The sequence below is a fragment of the Canis lupus genome, chromosome 17 (genome assembly GCF_003254725.2).
Source record: "Canis lupus dingo isolate Sandy chromosome 17, ASM325472v2, whole genome shotgun sequence".
NCBI lineage: Eukaryota > Metazoa > Chordata > Mammalia > Carnivora > Canidae > Canis > Canis lupus.
This window is the reverse complement of record NC_064259.1, coordinates 60327515-60345877: the sequence shown is the minus strand read 5'-3', so window position 1 is coordinate 60345877 and position 18363 is coordinate 60327515. Positions and strand designations below refer to the sequence as shown.

Genomic DNA, 18363 nt, shown 5'->3' with positions numbered 1-18363 from the left:
TCACCAATCCTGAATGATGCCCTCTTCCTCATGTTCCCATCATGACTGGATTTTAGCCTTTAAAATTTTTGCTCATCTGATAAGCAACAGTGTTACTATATTCTTTCAACATTTCAATGTTTAAGTTATGCATGTATTTCAAGCTTAGTATAAAATTTAGAAAATACATAATTGGTACATAAGGTGAAAAATAAAAGTTGCTCTCTTTAATCCAAGTCCTCAGAGGTAGCTAGTGTTTGGTTACATTTGGTAAGTTTTGTATGATAAAAGAAGCTTTATCTCCTCAAATCCTTTTCTATGAACACATAACCGTATATATATATGTACACTTAAATTATATACTAAACTAAAGTATACAATTACATACTATGTAATTATAAATTATAGTTTAAATTATTTAGTTTAATATATAAATGAATCAAATTAATTAAAACTCTATGGTTTAAATAATTAATTTTATATATAGTTTTAATTAAATGGGATTATACTATTTTTCTGCTTTTTTCCTCCTTGACCATATTTCTTGGATATCCTTCCATGTTAGTATGTATAAAACTATCCATTATGGTTGCTCAGTGTTCATGTTGTGGATGTTTCATACTACATTTAAGTATTCGGATGTTGGTTGCTTCTGACCTTTCACTATTATGAATAATGTTACAATGAACATCTTATTAATATATTTGGATACTTGTCTATTTCCATAGAGTAGGTCACTAGAAGTGGATTTCAAAAAAAAAAAAAAAGAAGTGGATTTCCACTGAAAATGTTGCTAGGTGTTGCTAAACTGCTTTTTTTTTTAAGATTTTATTTATTTATTTGACAGAGGGGGAGAGAGAGCACAAGCAGGTGGAGCGGCAGGAAGAGGGTGAGGGAGAAGCAGGCTCCCCACTGAGCAGGGAGCCTGATGCAGGGCTAGATCCCAGGACCCTGAGAACACGGTATGAGCCGAAGGTAGAAGCCCAACAGATTGAGCTCTCCAGATGCTTCTAAACTGCTTTATTTTATTTTATTATTATTATTTTTGAAATTTATTTTATTTGTTTGGGAGAGAGAGGCAAAGGAAGAGGGAGAGAGAGAATCTTAAGCAGACTCCACACAGAGCCTGACATGGGGCTTGATCTCACAACCCTGAGATCATGATCTGAGCCCAAATCTAGAGGCAGACACTTAACCGAGTGAGCCACTCAGATGCCTGCTAAACTGCTTTCTTGAAATGTTTCACCATTTTATACTTTTGCCAAAACCTACAGGAGTGCCCCTGTCCCCATCTTCTTCCAACATTGAATATTAACAACCTTTTGATTTTTGAAAATCTTACCATATTGCTTTTGCTTCATCAAGTAATTCTTTAATTGCTAATGAGATTGGGTATCTTTACTTATGTTTATTAACTATTTATTTATTTATTTATTTATTTATTTTAAAGATTTTATTTATTTATTCCTGAGAGACACAGAGAGGCAGAGACACAGGCAGAGGGAGAAGCAGGCTTCCTGGAAGGAGCCTGATGTGGGAGGACTCAATTCCAGACCCCAGGATCACGACCTGAGCCAAAGGCAGATGCTCAACCGCTGAGCCACCCAGGCATTCCTGTTTATTAGCCATTTATTCTTCATTTTTGTATCTTTGGAATATTTTTTCTATAGTTTGTCTTTTTCTAATTGAAATGTATTGGAAAAAAAAAAAGAAATGTATTGGAGACCTTTGTATATTAAGAGCAATCATTATTTTTTCAGTCAGAGCCTTTTTAAACTCTGGTTTCTGAGCAGCCTTTTGATAAGCTGACACAGGAAATCCCTTTCCAGACCTCGCTTTCCATCTTTCTACACTTGGACATGACCCTGGGGAAATCCTAGGGGAATAGCAGGTGTATGAAAGACAAAGAATCCAGGGTAGGCAGAGAGGCTCTTCTACATGATTCCATGTAGAGCTGAAGACAAGTCTCCAAAGCCTTAGGATTTCCGTGCCTTTGGGACACTGAAGGGAGTATCCCCCACACACACCCACATATACACACTCTTTCCAGGTGGCATTTTGGTGGTGAGGTGAGAAATGGAAGCCCTGAGAAGAAGGGAACTTGTTCCTGTTTGTCCTGAGCTTAGTAGAGAAACTGTGACTCAAGGATACGATTCCAGGGGACAGAGGTTCTTCCAGCCTCAAATAGAAAGGCTTTTACTTTCCTTTGGATTTTTTATTTGCAGTATTATAACATGTTCAAAATGGAGGCTTGATTAAAGGTTTTGATGGCTTAATTTGGGCCATTAACCAAGACTGATGTAATTCTTTCTTCCCAGGGCTTTTAACTAAGAAGGTGCAAGCCAAGTGAGCCTCTGTAAAGGTGGAGATGATTGCATAAAAGCCATTTTATGGTTCTTGTCTCAGCTTCTCTGGAGCCAGGCTTGGCACAGAAGGAAGGCTGGGGCAGGAGGGATAGGGTGGAGGTAATAACGAACTTTCACCTGCATCCCTGTGACTGCTCTTGCTGTTACCTCTTCCAGACTACATAACTGTGTTCAAACCCACTTTACCTTTTCTTCTTGTTGATTAGATATGTGACAAGATATGTAATTTCAGTTCTAGTCAGACCCTTCTTCACTTAAACTTGAATCTGTCTTCCTTTCTCACCTGCAGATTAAAGAGATTTAAGGGGCAGCCCAGGTGGCTCAGCAGTTTAGCGCTGCCTTCAGCCCAGGGCCTGATCCTAGAGACCCAGGATCGAGTCCCATGTCGGGCTCCCTGCATGGAGCCTCCTTCTCCCTCTGCCTGTGTCTCTGCCTCTCTCTCTGTGTGTGTCTCTCATGAATAAATAAATAAAATCTTTTAAAAAATGTATTAGACAATGGGGAAATTTGAACACAGAATATTTGACAATAGGAAAGATTTGCTAATTTGTTTAGATGTGATTAGGATATGGTGGTTTAAAAAAAAAACAATTCTAATCTTGAAGGGATGAATACAGAAATATAATGCAAGAAAGATCATCTGTCCATGGTTTGCTAAAACAATCCAAGGTAGAGGAGGGCTGGGAGGTATAGTGGAAGCCCGATGGGTTATGAGCAGGTTTTTAGGAAAGGTGGGTGGTATACCTGCAGGTTCATTATACTATTATGTCTCTTTTTGTATATATTGAAATGTTCCACTGAGAGAGACAGAGATACAGAAAAAGATCTCCCTCTCTCCCTCTTTATTCTTTTTTTTTTTTTTTTTTTTTGTCTGCAGAGATGGGGAACAGTTGCTTTCTAAACACTTCCCTCTCCTTGATGTTTCCCTTGCTCTTATCATTAGAGACAGGCACCTGATAAAAGTGAGTCACACTTAACACCTCAGGGGGAGTCCCTACAGCCACAAGGTGAGAAGAGGCCATCCAGTCCCACAGAACTGCACTGATAGCGGTGAAGTTTTCAACATCCATGGAAGTCCACGAGGGAGGACATTTCTGAGCGGGTTGGAGGTAGGCAGGAAACCTTCAAGGTGCCTCTTATATCATGCCCCTTGAAGGAAGCCCCTTAGCAGAGGACATTCCCCACTCCACCCCCAATCTTCTCAGAGCTTTGTTGTTGTTCTGGGTGGCAGGCTTTGAACTCAGCATTTTTCAGAGATGGGGAGGTGCTATGAAATGAGTGTGAGCAGCTCCTTGGATTTGTAAAACTCTCTTTCCTCTGATGTGAGATGAAGAAAAAGCTATTTACCTGTCCAGGTTTGCTGTGGGCAGTACCTGAGATCACTGCCAGCATGCAGAGCCCGGCCTGGCGCCAGTCACACCTGCTAACAGGTTCTCAGGAAACCCTACCCCCTTCTGCAGAGGGCGTGTAGTTGTTCTGGTAAAACAAGGAGAAATGAACAAGAGAGGGTCAGAAACTCTGCCTAGCTGGTAAAAACCTCAACCTGTCCAGCCAGTCCTACCTCAGGCCTCCACAGGCCACTGCTACACGTGCTACAGGCCCCTCAGATTATGTGTGGTGCTGCTCGTTGGCAGGCAAGTGTGCACATGTATAGACTGGACGACCTCGTCTAATCCCTGTCTACTCTCCGCCACCCGCATTATCCCAGGGCACTCATTGGACATCATGCTACTGGTTTATATGTTCCATGACACTGGCCGTGTCCCTCAGCATGCATCTCTGTGAAGCAGACACTCTGCCTCGTTCCCCACTCCATCTACCAAATCACGCTCCAGAAGTGTTTGTGGAGCACAAGATTGAATACGTGAAAGAATGACCACGCACATTTGCATCTCCCAAAGGAAAGGACAGGCAGGCCAAAAAAAAGGAATACCTTTATTTGGGGTTTTGGTTACAAAAGGAATATATGCTTATTAGTTTAAAAAAATATGCAAGTGCATAAAGTAAAAAGGGAAAATTATCCCTTTCCCTCCATTGCTTCTCTCCGAAGATAACTGTGGTGACACTTGGATGTCATATCTTTCCCAGAACACAGGGGTTCCCCCTTCCCCTTGAAGAAGACCATGAAAAAAAAAAAAAAAAAAGAAGAAGACCATGAAGACCCCACTGCTCAGTTCAGGAGACACCTGATTCTTCACCACTCTCCCCATTCCCAGGAAAGAGCCTCTGAGATTCCCCAGAGACAAAGCACCACAGCTTTCTGCCTTCCTTCTAGTGCTCCCGGCCTCCAGCACCTCCCCTCCCCCTCCACCCACCCTCCCCACCTAAGCCAGAGCCAAACCAAACACAAAATGGCCCCAGAGAGATTAGAAAAACTGTGAGCTCCAGAGGCCCATGAACCTGGATGGGAATCCTGCTGGGCAACTCCCAGGTTTTTTTACTTGGCCTCTTCCCAAGTAAAAAGAGGAGGATTTACCTACAAGATTAGGGTGTGACGAAGGTTAAGTGGGGCACAAGGGCAAGAGTGAGTGGGCTCATACAGGTTAATTCTTCTTTCTCCCTAATATCACTCCCCTGGCTGGATTTTTATTGCTTCCATGTCACTTTGGTTTTGCTAGAGATGAAGAAAAACACTTTTTTTTTTTTACATGAAAGTATTCCTGGAGACCTCAGGTTCATCATATCCTCTCCTTTCCCTTCCCTGGGCTTAGTCCTTCTTCCCTTCCCTTCCCTTCCCTTGCCATCTTGCCAAACAGTGGTCCCGGGACCCGTTTAAAGAGGCCCAAAGAAGTCCGACTGAGGCTGGAAGGAAAGGGGGGAGCCAGCAGTGGGGCTCCATGCCCCCAGATACGCAAGAATCCACTTTCTGTCTGTGGAGATGGAGCAAAGCCAAAGTCCAGGCAGCAGTTACATAACCTCCTGGCCGTTCTGCTGCCAGCCCGAAAACCTACCTCTAATATTTACTGTGCTTTTCTGGAGCTTGAAACAGCAGGAAGGAGCATAGGCTGCACACAGCCTTCTTTAAGGTGGGGGTGCCCAGTGTCAGGGCAGGTACAGCCTCCTGGGATTAGCAGCCTGGGGCCACGATCCCACCCTCCCCGAGGACAGCCTGGCCAAGGGGAGGAAGCCCAGTGCTCTCCCCCTCTCCCTTCTGTGAATCTAGGAGTCAGCCAGCTTTGGTTGGACTCTGGTTGGCTAGAGAAAGATTGGACAGAGGGAGCCCTTAAGTTCCTGAGAAGTTACATTTGGGGTGCTCAGGCCACAGTGACACTGATTGCTCCCACCATGGGAACAAAGACACCAGGGGCTATGGAATTTCCTTTACTGGCCCGAGCCCTCTCCCTGGACTGCCTCCACCCATACCCCTAATTTGGACAACTTTTCACAAGCACCTTGCAGGCTCTGGAAGAAGCACTCTGGGAAAAAGCAGCAAAGGCTAGGGGTGCCATGCAGGAGCTGCCATGAACCCCAGGTCTGAGTTCAGGAACGGAAGAACTTGCAGTCCAGGATGGAACAGTGCTTTGCAATTCTCATTCAGGACAAACAAAATCCCAGTTTCTTTTCTTTTCTTTTCTTTTCTTTTCTTTTCTTTTCTTTTCTTTTCTTTTCTTTTCTTTTCTTTCTTTTCTTTTCTTTTTAAATCCCAGTTCCTCTGGAGGTAATGACACAATGACTTTTTATAAGAGGGTGAGGATGGGTTTGCTTTCTCTTTCAGATCTTGGGTGTTGGGCTACTTCAAGTCCCAAAGCGGGAAAGTAGAGGAGGCTTAAGATGGGACCTCAGGAGGAAGAGGAGGCCAGAGTGGGGGGGAGCAGGCTGAAGGCAGGGTAAGTGGAGGCAGCCAGTGCATGAACTCAGCAAAGGCGAAGAAGCAGCCCTCGGAGGCCACCCCCTGTAGGACAGCTGTACCCACAGGGCTGACTGCAGCACGACTAGCTGATGGTGCAATGGTGAGGGTGCAGAAGGAGGAGAAAGCCAGGAGAGGTTGAGAGATCCTGGGGAGAAGAGGGTAGGAGGAGATCCCTGCCATAGGTAGCCACAGAGTATCCTCCTGTGTGGGTTCCTCACCCACAGGAACCGTTTGGCAGCCCGGTTTTCTTCCCCTTCCTTCTGCTGCAGTTTGGAAAGTCGGCGGATCTTTCCGCTGGCAGTGTCAAGACCAAACTTGGTCCCTTTCACTATCCAATAAAAACTTCACCCCATAGCTTTCATCCAAGGAGATGAAAGTGGCTTCTATAGACACAGAGTCAGCAGGTTCCAAGAAGAGTAGAGCAAAGTTTATGCTTGTCAGGCAGCCAGCTTTCAGGGAAGAGGGGGCCCTTGGCTTCAAATGAAGGACTGCTGGGGCGGGTTCCCTTGCACTAGCCCTTCAAACCCAGGCTTCTCTGGATGAGGGCAGCCCCAGAGAGGGCTAGCAGGTCAGGCCTCAACCGAACCTTGGCCCTTCAGCAAGCAGCTGCCATTTGCCCGGAGGCCATTACATGTCCCTGGGACACGCCACTCTCAGGCTCAGCAGCCCCTGCCAGCAGGGAACCCTCCAGCTGGAGGACTCCTTTCTTACATAGTTGGAGACCCTTAGAGTTTTATGACTCATCACAGGCCAGTTAGGGACAGTGGCACCATTCTGGGCTTCCCTGGGGCCCTGCTATCCACCTTGGGAGCTGTTGAGAGACCAAGCAGAGAGATGGGGGGGAGGGCGGGACTCCACTTCTATCTCCTGAGATTTATGAGGTTAATAGGAAGTGATGATGGGCACTGCTGACTTTCCTTCCACTTCAAAGCTCAAGAGGCATACGCAAGTCTGGAGAAAGTGAAACCTGGATATACTAAACCTTGCTTCTCGTCAGGACAGCTGTGGCCAGAAGACATGGGTGAGCAGTTTGAGGGTGGGTAGGATGGTGCCTTTTGGAGCATGGATGTCTGGAAAAGAGGGTGTTTTTAAGAGAAAGCTGACCCTGGCTATGGATAGGAGCAAATGGGCCCAACAGCCCTGGGCGCCTTTACAAGTACAGAAATCCAAGTACAGAGATGAGCGTTTAGAAGCAGGGACATGTGCACACATATGCTTACACAAGCATGCATGCTCATGCACACAGGAACATATGCACAAGCCCACACGGGATAAACATTCTGGCGGGCACATGCTCACAAAAATACACACAGATGTGCACAAGTCCAGACACACAGGAATACCCACACTGGCACATATTCATCCACAAACACACAACACACACACAAGGAGGCAACACACAGGTATATAGACTGTGCACATGCCAGACCCACAAAGTCACATAAGCCCAGACACCCACAGTAGAGATGTGTGCACAGCCACAGCACATATCTACATATGAACAGGCTCCTACACACACACACACACACATACACACACACACAAACCTTGTAATGCAAACACCAGCCTCCCAGGCCATTTGAGAGCGTCTTGGCCAGCTGCCCTTGGTAGTTCATTCTGGGCTGCAACCCAGGCCCTCCCTCTGCCCCACCCTACTCACCCATTGGTTGTATAAATTCCTTCCCTTTGCCCCTTCCCAGCAAAGCCTGCCTCGGACAACGGCATAGCTTCTGTCTCTGCTCACTCCTGGCAGCCCAGTAAGGATCAAAGCATACCAGGAAGCAGCATGGGTAAGGAGGGGGCTTTCTGCCAACCAAGTGTCACCCACCTCTGGCCCACAGTACAGGAAGTGACAGAAAAGCTGGGTGGGGGAAGCTGGTGGGGTGTGTAGTGGACTCTGCTCTACTGGGCCCACCCCACCTCTATATCTCCCAGTTCAGCCAAAGTTTCCGGCGCTACAAGGAGAGGAGGGCAGAGGGACGGCTGGAATTTGTGGCCCTGGACCCCCACCTGACTCCCTAGCTGGGGCCTGGAGCCAGGGGACCTTCCTGCAGCTGGGAAAATCTGGTCGGGGTCAGGAAATACATAGGGAGAACCTTTTGTCCCTGGCTGTCACCATAGGTGAAAGGCCATCCTGATTCTAGCCCTGGGCCAGCTTTTTACTCCAGGAAGTAGGAAACCCAGGCCTTTGGGGCCAGATCACTCACCCTCTAGCCACCCCAGGCACTCTGAAAGGGAAATTGGAGCCCATACACTCTCACTGGGGCCCTATTCACTGCCTCCCACTCTCCCAGAAGCCCCTCTATTCCCCATCTTCAGACTCCTGGATGTCGGCCTGAGGAGTTTGGGTCTGCTTGGGAGTATTGAGGTCCTTGTCCCCCCTGGATCTGGGTTTTTCCTAGACTAGCAGAATGCCTAGCAGCCAGCTTGACACTGGAAAACCCAGCGAGCTTCCCCTGGGTTCATCTCAAACCCAAAGATTTTCAGAGATCTTGATTGAGATGCTTAAGACAAGCCAGGAGATGGGGGGGTGCCCCCAGTAAGAACACTGATGCTCCTGGGGCCTGGAGGTTACATGGGGCCTGATTGACTCCACGAAGTGCTGGGGTGATGTGCAGAGGGGAAGATGCCACAGCCAGCAACACCTCCCTCACCTCTCCATCTCTGTCCAGCTTTGTGGGCCTTGTGTCTCTGTCTTGAGGTCTTGGGGTTTTGAATCTCCTTCTGCTTTGTGTCCAGCAAACTCCTTCCTCTCCCCCTTGCCTCCTATGCCAAGCCCCTGCACAGTCTTCTCAATTCCTTTGGGCTGGATTTCTCATCAACCGCATCCACCCCAGCTCTCTCTCTGGCCACCAACCACTGCCTGGGATTTTTGTCCCGCTTCTGGCACAATCTACCCATATTTATACCGCGTTTCTCCTTTACAAAAGTACTTCTGAATATATCAGCTTATTTGACTTTCCTAGCCACCTGGAAAAGAAGGTAAGATATTATTACCCCCTTTTAGCCAAAGAGGGGAGAAAGTCAAGAGAGCAGATACCAGATCTGGAGCTTGAAACCAATGAAAACGCTGTTGCCTCCTCCTGGCCTCCTGGCCATGTTGGCTGCCTTGAGAGGGGACCTGTTTCCCGGCTGAGGGCCTGAGCCCAGGCACCAGGGAAGGCTCCACTCCGACTGCTCCTGCCTCCCCACTGGGGGTCCCTGTGCTGTCAGGGCAGGGCCAGACTGGCTGTGGGCCAGCGCAGGGAGGCAGCACCCGTCCTGTGATCTCCACTCTGGGATTTCTGACAGCTCCTTCCTCCAGGTCAGATCCCAACCCTGAGGCCTGATGCCTGGTCCTGATCCCTCACCCTCCTTCTCCGCAGCTGACTTTGGGCCAGTTGGTTCTGTGGCTGCTCTTGCCAGGCTTGACCGATAAGTAGGGCCCCGCCTGCTGGCTCTGTGGGTAGCCTCTGAGGCTCCAGAGTTGGACCAAAGACAGATAAAGGAAGTGGGGCTCACGCGAGAAGGGGTGGCGGTTAGAAACCCAATCTAAGGATATCCAGGTGGTGACAGCCCTGAGGCCCCGACCTTCAGCCTCCTATCCCTTACCAGACCTTCAGCTCAGCAATCCAGGTTCTGGCCAGCAGCCCAAGGTCAGAATCCAAGGGGAGAAAAACAAGAAGTGTCCCAGGCCTTGTGGAGATATCTTCTGCGGTGGCCAAGCAGGTAGTGCCCTCACAAGCTGCGGTGCAGTGGGCTCACTGGCTCCCGCCAGGCAAGCACGGAGCTGCAGTCTTGATCGCACCTGCCCGTGGACTCCTCCCAGGAGCCCACTGTGAGATTCCTGTCATCTTCCTCTTATGGATGGTGTGGAAGTTGAGGCTGGGAGGCTAGATAACTTGCCCCAGCTCCCCTGACTACTCAGGAGCCTCGGGGGCTGGGATGCGCATGGATATCATACCCATTGTGCCCCACAGAGCCTGGCCTGCTCCCCCTCCTCCAGCCTCCCCTGGGTCCTGCCTGCGGGCCTGTCCATCTTCAGATCACACCGGAGAGCTCTTCCAAACACCTGCACACACTCAGCAGAGCTTTGAGGGGCAGGGGATTGGTGGCAGCGGTGGGGCAGGAGCTGACACCAGACGTGGCCTGGCCTGTCACCTCAGCCAGTGGTGCAGGGTGTGTGTCGTGTGGGTGTGTGTCCTGGTGTGTGGGGAAGGAGCCCACGCCCTCTGGAGAGTGGTCTGGCCGAGTGCCCCATTGTTTCCGCAGCTACACAATGTGGGAAGTGTGGACCTGGCTACCCCAGCCCTCTGGAGGCCATGAAAGGTCAGTGTGCAAGTGTGAGAGCCCATGATGCCCCCAGAAAGGAATTCCACGAGCTCACAGGGGTGGGAGAGCTGAGACCCCGGCCTCAGGCACACCCAGGGCCACCTGTCAGCCCTCTCTACCCTGCCCTCCCCACTAACTGCTTTCTACCCTCTAGGGCCCAGGGAGGAGATCGTCTACCTGCCCTGTATTTACGGAAACACTGGCATTGAGGCCCCAGATTATCTGGCCACCGTGGACATTGATCCCAAGTCTCCCCAGTATTGCCAGGTGAGGCGGAGTTCGGGCACTGGAGCACCCTGAGACCCGTCCTCTAGCCCTGGCCCCAGCGAGTCCCTTCTCCAGCTCCAGCCTTCTTCCCCCTCTTTGGGTGGGATCGTACAGGGTGTTCATGGCATAAGGGTACCAGCGGTCCAGGACAGTGATGAATCCCAGCCCATGCTGTACCGCCAGGCCCACGCGGGTCCCGGGCTCAGGAAGGCCCCCCTCCGCTGCCCCCCTCCACTCCCAGGTCATCCACCGGCTGCCCATGCCTAACCTGCGGGATGAGCTGCACCACTCAGGATGGAACGCCTGTAGCAGCTGCTTCGGAGACAGCACCAAGTCCCGCACCAAGCTGATGCTGCCCTGTCTCATGTCCTCCCGCATCTATGTGGTGGACGTGGGCTCTGATCCCCGTGCCCCGAAGCTACACAAGGCATGTTCCCTGTCTCTGTTGCTCAGGGACCCTGGGGGCGGGCAATGCAGGGGTGGGAGTAGTTTTTTGGTTGTGGGATTTTTTTTGCCGTTGTTTTGTTTTGTTTTGTTTTGTTTTGTTTTTTGCCTCCCTTAGGCAGGAGCCTCTGATCCTTTCTCTCAACATGTCGTTGAGTACCATCTTTGTGCCAGGCACTCACTGCTGGCTGCTGGTGATACAGAGATGACGCTGGCAATGGCCCAGGCTGGGAGAAGCTTCTGGTCTCATTGGGCTGTGAGACAGGGGGAGAGAAGTCAGTGCTTTCTGCCTGGAGAGTTAGTCTCTCAGACTCTCCCTTGCTGCTCTTAGAAGCTATCAGACTGAATCTCTGCCATATTCCCACTGGGAAAATTGTGTCCGTGTCTTGAATGAAAAGAAAGTGGGGTCAGCAGAAGTAAGGGAATGGAGGAGTCATGGGTGGGTCCCCCCAGCCCAGTAAAATCCCAATGCCATTCCTTATCCCTCTCCAGGTCATTGAGGCTGAGGACATCCATGCCAAGTGTGGCCTGGGCTATGTCCACACCAGCCACTGCCTGGCTAGTGGGGAGGTGATGATCAGCACCCTAGGAGACTCCAAGGGCAATGGCAAAGGTACGTGCTGGCATTGTAGGCGCATCTGTGGGGGGAACAGATCCCAAGCTAGGGGAGGGATAGAATGACCTTCCAGGGAGAACCAGAGGGCTGGGTCTCATTCAAAACTTAAATCATAGCCAAGTAACTTCAGTTGTTTCAATTATTTCTATGAAGATGAAACTTGACGGATGAATTCACTTCAAAGTTATAGTCAGAACAGTATGCTGTGGAGCATGTGAGCACAGACATGGCCCCAGAAAATGCAGAAATTTAATATCAGCCTTTATGAATTCATGAGCAAGTCTCACAGTCCTTAGGATCCTTAATCTTCACATTTGCTCTCTCATTGATGGTATGATCAGAACAGACACTTATAAAATGTCTACCACGTGCCAGATACAGCCTATGGAGAGCTGCTACTACTATCTCTGTTTTACAGATGAGAAAGCGGAGCACATACTGGATAAATAACTTACCCAAATTCATACAGCTAATGAGTTGTAGAGGTAGAACTCAGACCCAGAAATCTAGATCTAGAATCTATGTCCTAGTCACTACACTGGGCTGCTTTTCTCCCGACCTTACCTGTGTGATCAGAGCTCCCTCCTCCCCCCACCAAGGCTTGGAGTGCAACATCAGCTCCTTTTTCTCAGAGATGGGAGGACACTTCTAGATTTAGTGGCACTTAGGAGTAGGTATCTAGTTGTATTTGCAAAGAATTGTCAAGGCATCATAGCATACTAAGCAAGGGAAAATATGTTGGGCATTCATGTTGAGTAAGAAGTAAATATAATTTCTCTGCTCTAAAAAAATAAAAAATAAAAAAACAATGTAGTGAGCAGAATGGAGCCTAGACTCTGGGAGGAATCCACAGAGAATGGAGCAAGAGAAGCACAGGGTCCCAGACTCTTGCCTCAAGGGGACAGAAAATTTCCCCTGGTGTAGGACAGGAATAACATTGATGGGAAGAGGGGCACCAGAGTGAGTCCTCACCTCCCACCCAGAGGACTGGGTGGGGCCCTTTGGACACCTGAATTGAAGGAGCTGGCAAACCCAGCGGGAGAAAGGGGCACCAGGCAATAGACTTGGAACCTCTTGGACATACCTGGGGGTTAGGACTGGAGGAGGGTAGCATTTCTACTGCCTCCACCTGCCACTTTACCTCCTTCCCTGCTCAGGGGGTTTCGTGCTGCTGGATGGAGAGACGTTCGAGGTGAAGGGGACATGGGAACAGCCTGGGGGAGCTGCACCTATGGGCTATGACTTCTGGTACCAGCCTCGACACAATGTCATGATCAGCACTGAATGGGCGGCTCCCAATGTCTTCAGAGATGGCTTCAACCCCGCTGACGTAGAGGCAGGTGAGAATCCCCTCAACAGAGATGCCTGGGTGGCTCAGTGGTTGGGCACCTGCCTTCGGCCCAGGGCATGATCCTGGGGTCCCGGGATTGGGTCCCACATTGGGCTCCCTGCATGGAGCCTGCTTCTGCCTCTGCCTGTGTCTCTACCTCTCTCTGTGTGTCTTTCATGAATAAATAAATAAAATCTTGGGGATCCCTGGGTGGCGCAGCGGTTTGGCGCCTGCCTTTGGCCCAGGGCGTGATCCTGGAGACCCGGGATCGAATCCCACATCGGGCTCCCGGTGCATGGAGCCTGCTTCTCCCTCTGCCTGTGTCTCTGCCTCTCTCTGTGTGTGTCTCTCATGAATAAATAAATAAAATATTAAAAAAGAAAGAAAGAAAACCTATCTCCAGGCCTTTTAACTTCCCTCCTGTGAACCCAACTCCTGCGATGATGGTGTAAGATTGTGCTGAGTACTCTGACCTGCTCAAGTGTCTTTCTAATGCCTCCAACCCGTTTTTCAACCTTCTGCCCTGTGCTGTGCCCTGGCTTTTGCCCACGGCCCCCTGCCCTGATCCTGAGCCCATCCTTTGCACCCACCCCCCATCCATCCCAGGGCTGTATGGAAGCCACTTACATGTGTGGGACTGGCAGCGCCATGAGATCATACAGACCCTGACTCTGCAGGACGGGCTTATCCCCCTGGAGATCCGCTTCCTGCACAACCCAGATGCGGCCCAGGGCTTTGTGGGCTGTGCCCTCAGCTCTACCATCCAGCGCTTCTACAAGAATCAGGTGACATGTGTCTTCTGGCCCTCTCCTCCCAGCAGCCCTATCCTGTACCTCTGCTAGGCTTCCAGAGCCATGAAGTACTCCTCTCTCTAGGGATGACCCAGACCTCTCTTCCTGGCTCCCCTAGCCCAACTTCTCCAGGAACAAGAAGCAAGGCCCCTTGCTCTCTCATCTCTCTAAACCTCAATTCCCATTTACGCATTCAAAAATATTTGTGAACTTCCACATCAGGCAATGTGCTAGGTGCTGGGAATGCAGTAGTGAAGCAAACATTATCCCTACCCTAAGGGGCTTGCATAGGAGCTAGACCTTAGAGGCAAGGAGGCCCCGCATCTATTGTCTCCCTGTAGACAGTAGGCTCTGGAGAGACCCAGATCCAACCCTAACCCTCCACCTCCCAATACAGGGAGGTACTTGGTCAGTGGAGAAGGTGATCCAGGTGCCTCCCAAGAAAGTGAAGGGCTGGATGCTGCCCGAAATGCCAGGTGAGTGCCCTCTGGAGGGTGGGAATCAGAAGGTTGATTCCTAGCCTGTGGTATAAGAGCCCTGAAAGCCTCTGAACCACATCACCACCCCAGGCCTGATCACGGACATCCTGCTGTCTCTGGATGACCGGTTCCTCTACTTCAGTAACTGGCTGCATGGGGACCTGCGGCAGTATGACATCTCTGACCCGCAGCGGCCCCGCCTCACAGGACAGGTGCAGTGTTAACAGCATGAGAGAAGTCTGGGGATGGGACAGATGGCATGAACTGGCTGGGGGATGATAAGGGAGGTGTGGGAATAGCAGAAATGGAGGCTGAGGGATGGTGCAGACCAGGACTGTGAGGCTATACATGGGGAACGTGAGGCAGGAGGGAGGAGGGAACGTGCTCTTCCTACAACATCCTCACCTTCCACCACTATCCTCCTTTATGCTCTGTATCTCCCTACCTAGCTATTCCTTGGGGGCAGCATTGTTAAGGGAGGGCCCGTGCAAGTGTTGGAGGACCAGGAGCTAAAATCCCAGCCAGAGCCCCTGGTGGTCAAGGTAAGGACCTACCCACCCCACCCCACAATGCACTCCTTGCAGCCCCCAGCCTGGCTCATGGGTCCCTCAGGTCCATGCTGGAGAATTATGGGGTGGGGGCATACTCCATGATCCCCCTCCCAGGACCCACGTATTACCACACATAACCTGGTTTTCCCAAGGGGAAAAAGGTACCTGGAGGCCCTCAGATGATCCAGCTTAGCCTAGACGGGAAGCGTCTGTACGTCACCACATCATTGTACAGTGCCTGGGACAAGCAGTTTTACCCTGACCTCATCAGGTGAGAAGCAGACAGCCTGGACTTCCCTCTCTAGCTCTCCTCTCCCAGAAAATTCTGGCTTTTTTTTTTTTAAAGTAAACTCTGGCTTTCTGAAGACTCCTCGGGTACCCCACCTGCCTCCACCCAATAGGTGCTGCTTCTTCCTTAGGACCTACCATGTATCACACACTCTTGGGGGAAAGATGATAGCCACCTCTGACCTCTCTCTTTTCCCCTCCCTGTTTCCACCAGGGAAGGCTCCGTGATGCTGCAGATTGATGTAGACACAGTAAAGGGAGGCCTGAAGTTGAACCCCAACTTCCTGGTGGACTTTGGGAAGGAGCCCCTAGGCCCAGCCCTGGCCCATGAGCTCCGCTACCCTGGGGGTGACTGCAGTTCTGACATTTGGCTCTGAAGTCCACCCCTGGTAGCCACTCACATCTGAGCCCACACTTCCACAGAGACTTGGCTTCACTCTGCTCCCTCTCAGCCCCCAACCCATGTCAGATTGTCCCACCAAAGCCAAACTGAGGCTGTTGGAATGTATTGAGTAGTGTCTTCATTTACAGACCACTGTTGTGTGCTGCTCATTGGCTGTTTTTACATGAGCTTTTGGAAATTACTTTACCAAGAAATAAATTAGTGAACCTATTCCTCAGATCATCTTATCTTTGGAGGCACAGGGTCTGTGACTCCCCTTCAGCTGACCCTTTGTACCTTGCATGGGAAAGTCCTGATATTCCCAGGGGATTACTAGTTCATACCAGTGATGACAACACGATGCCAAGGGTGCCCAAATCTCACTTTTATTGCCAGACAGAATGTGAAGATTTTGGAGGTGGTTGTCACAAGAAGACCTGGGAAGAGAGAGTGTCAATTGGTATCCCTAAACTTTATTATTTTTTAAATCCATGCTTTCTTTAATGAATGTAAAATCTCACTAACCACCCCCAGGAGAATGTAGTGTGCCCCCTCACACACAAAGGACACCCCAAACCCCTAGTAGTGCAATCTGCTGGCAAGAGTACTGGGAGAACACAAAGTTGTCGGGAGTTAGGTGTATCACCTCCCATCTGGACAGGAACATGACCAGGCAAGGAGGGCTGGGAACATAAAGGTGAACCAAACAGACCGGGCTTGACACTCTTGTCTCCTCATACCTGGGTGGTGCTTTAGGACCTTGCCCAAAGCAGAGATGTCTACTTTTGCTGCACTAGGTCTTTAATTCTTTATAAAAGGAATGAGATGGAAGTTTCCAGAACCTAAGAGAAAATAGCTAGGCAGTAGTTCTATTGACTCCTTTACTCCTTACCCAAAACAACACCAAGCAACAGTCAGGTATCAACCTACAATTTCTTCTGCCTTCCATAAAGGTGTCTTGTTTTAATTAATTAATTAATTAACTAATGTAAAAAAAAATAAAAAAATTAATTAACTAATGTCAATTAATTAATTTTTAAAAGGTGTCTTGTTTTAAACATTGGAGCAGTCTAGGACTCCCAAGATGGCCAGAGCACCCCAAGAATGTAACATGTCTTTTTCCTTTGTGGTCTTTAAATATGCTCCTTGAAAGATCTACCTCAACTTAGTCCTCCTACCTTGCCTGCCATCTGGGCCAGTTATCATAGCCTTTGGAAAGCCTTCTTCACTCACTCCCTGGGGTAGGTGCCTCCAGCACTTAACCTCAGCATGAATGTATGTCACATTATGTTGAAACTCCCTGCCTTGCATCTTAGCACATACTATGATTTAATGAATAAAGGTATAAAGGAGGTGCATGGGATACGTTAGTTACAAGGAGCCTTGGGATTTAGTGGGTCTTACCAGATGTTTCTCTCCTAGATTTCTTCCCTGTACTTTTCAATAACCAAACTACTTCAGAAACAAAAAGGATCGTATAGTTCTACATCATTCCTAAATATTTCTAAAAGCTTAAAATTCCGTTCAACAAAATGAACCTCAAACACTTACCATGCCAGAAACCACGGAAACTATGAAGCTTTTAGAAATTATGTCTAAAGGACATGGGACATATCTGACAAAAGACTTATATCTAGATTACATGAAAAACTTTCAAAATTCAACAGTAAAAAAACAAAAATTCCTATTTGAAAATGGGCAAAACACATGAACAGACATTTCACCAAGGAGGATATAAAGACAGAAGTAAGCACATGAAAAGATAACCAACATCATTAGCTATTAGGGAAATACAAATTAAAACCATGTGATACCACTATACATGTATCAGGATGGCTAAAATAAAAAAAATAGTGATAATACAAAATGCTGGCAAATGTGGAAAAACTGGATCATTCATACTTTACTGGTGGAAATTAAAAATGGTATAGCCACTCTGGAAAATACTTTAGCAATTCCTTATAAAGATCAAGCATCAGGGGGAAGCTAAGATAGTGGCATAGTAGGAAGAACCTAGGCTTGCCTTGTCCCTTGAACACAGCTAAATAACTATCAAATCATTCTGAATATCCAAGAAATGGACTGGAGGGCTGATAGAAAAAAACTGCACAGCTAGAGGGACAGAAGAGGCCACATGGAGAAAGAAGTAGCAGAGTCATTTGAAAAGACGAAATAGGAAAAAAAAAAAAAAAGAAAGAAAGAAAGAAAAAGAAAATACAAAATAGGGACACCTGTGTGGCCCAGCGGTTGAACGTCTGCCTTTGGTTCAGGGCATGATCCTGGGTCTGGGGACGGAGTCCTGCATCGGGCTCCCTGTGAGGAATCCACTTCTCCCTCTATATCTCTGCCTCTCTCTCTGTGTCTCTCATGAATAAATAAATAAAATCTTAAAAAAAAAAAAAAAGACCAAACATGTACTTATATGACCCAGCAATTAACTTTCGGGCATCTATCCCAGAAAATTGAAAATGTTTGTTCCTACAAAATCCTGTATATAGTTGTTCATAGCAGCTTTACTCATAATAGCCAAAAACTGGAAACCATCCAAATGTCTTTCAGTGGATTAATGGTTAAACTGATATAGCAGTAAAAAGGAATGAACTACTGGTATACACAACTATCTGGATGGATCTTAAGGGAATTATGCTGAGTGAAAAAGGCCAATCTCAGAAGGTTATACATAGTATGATTCAATTTATATAACATTCA

At 48.5% G+C, this 18363-nt stretch overlaps 1 protein-coding gene across 1 annotated transcript; it reads left to right on the top strand.

The window, feature by feature from the left end:
- Positions 1-7177: 7177 nt before the first annotated feature.
- SELENBP1 (selenium binding protein 1) lies at positions 7178-15885 on the top strand. The gene is made up of 13 exons (XM_025453011.3): positions 7178-7216; positions 7896-7985; positions 10447-10503; positions 10661-10773; positions 11015-11200; positions 11710-11830; positions 12991-13173; positions 13770-13948; positions 14352-14430; positions 14524-14645; positions 14883-14975; positions 15137-15255; positions 15487-15885. Exons 1-13 carry the CDS (start codon positions 7213-7215, stop codon positions 15647-15649), a joined length of 1509 nt encoding a protein of 502 aa, XP_025308796.2. The 5' UTR covers positions 7178-7212; the 3' UTR covers positions 15650-15885.
- Positions 15886-18363: the final 2478 nt, after the last annotated feature.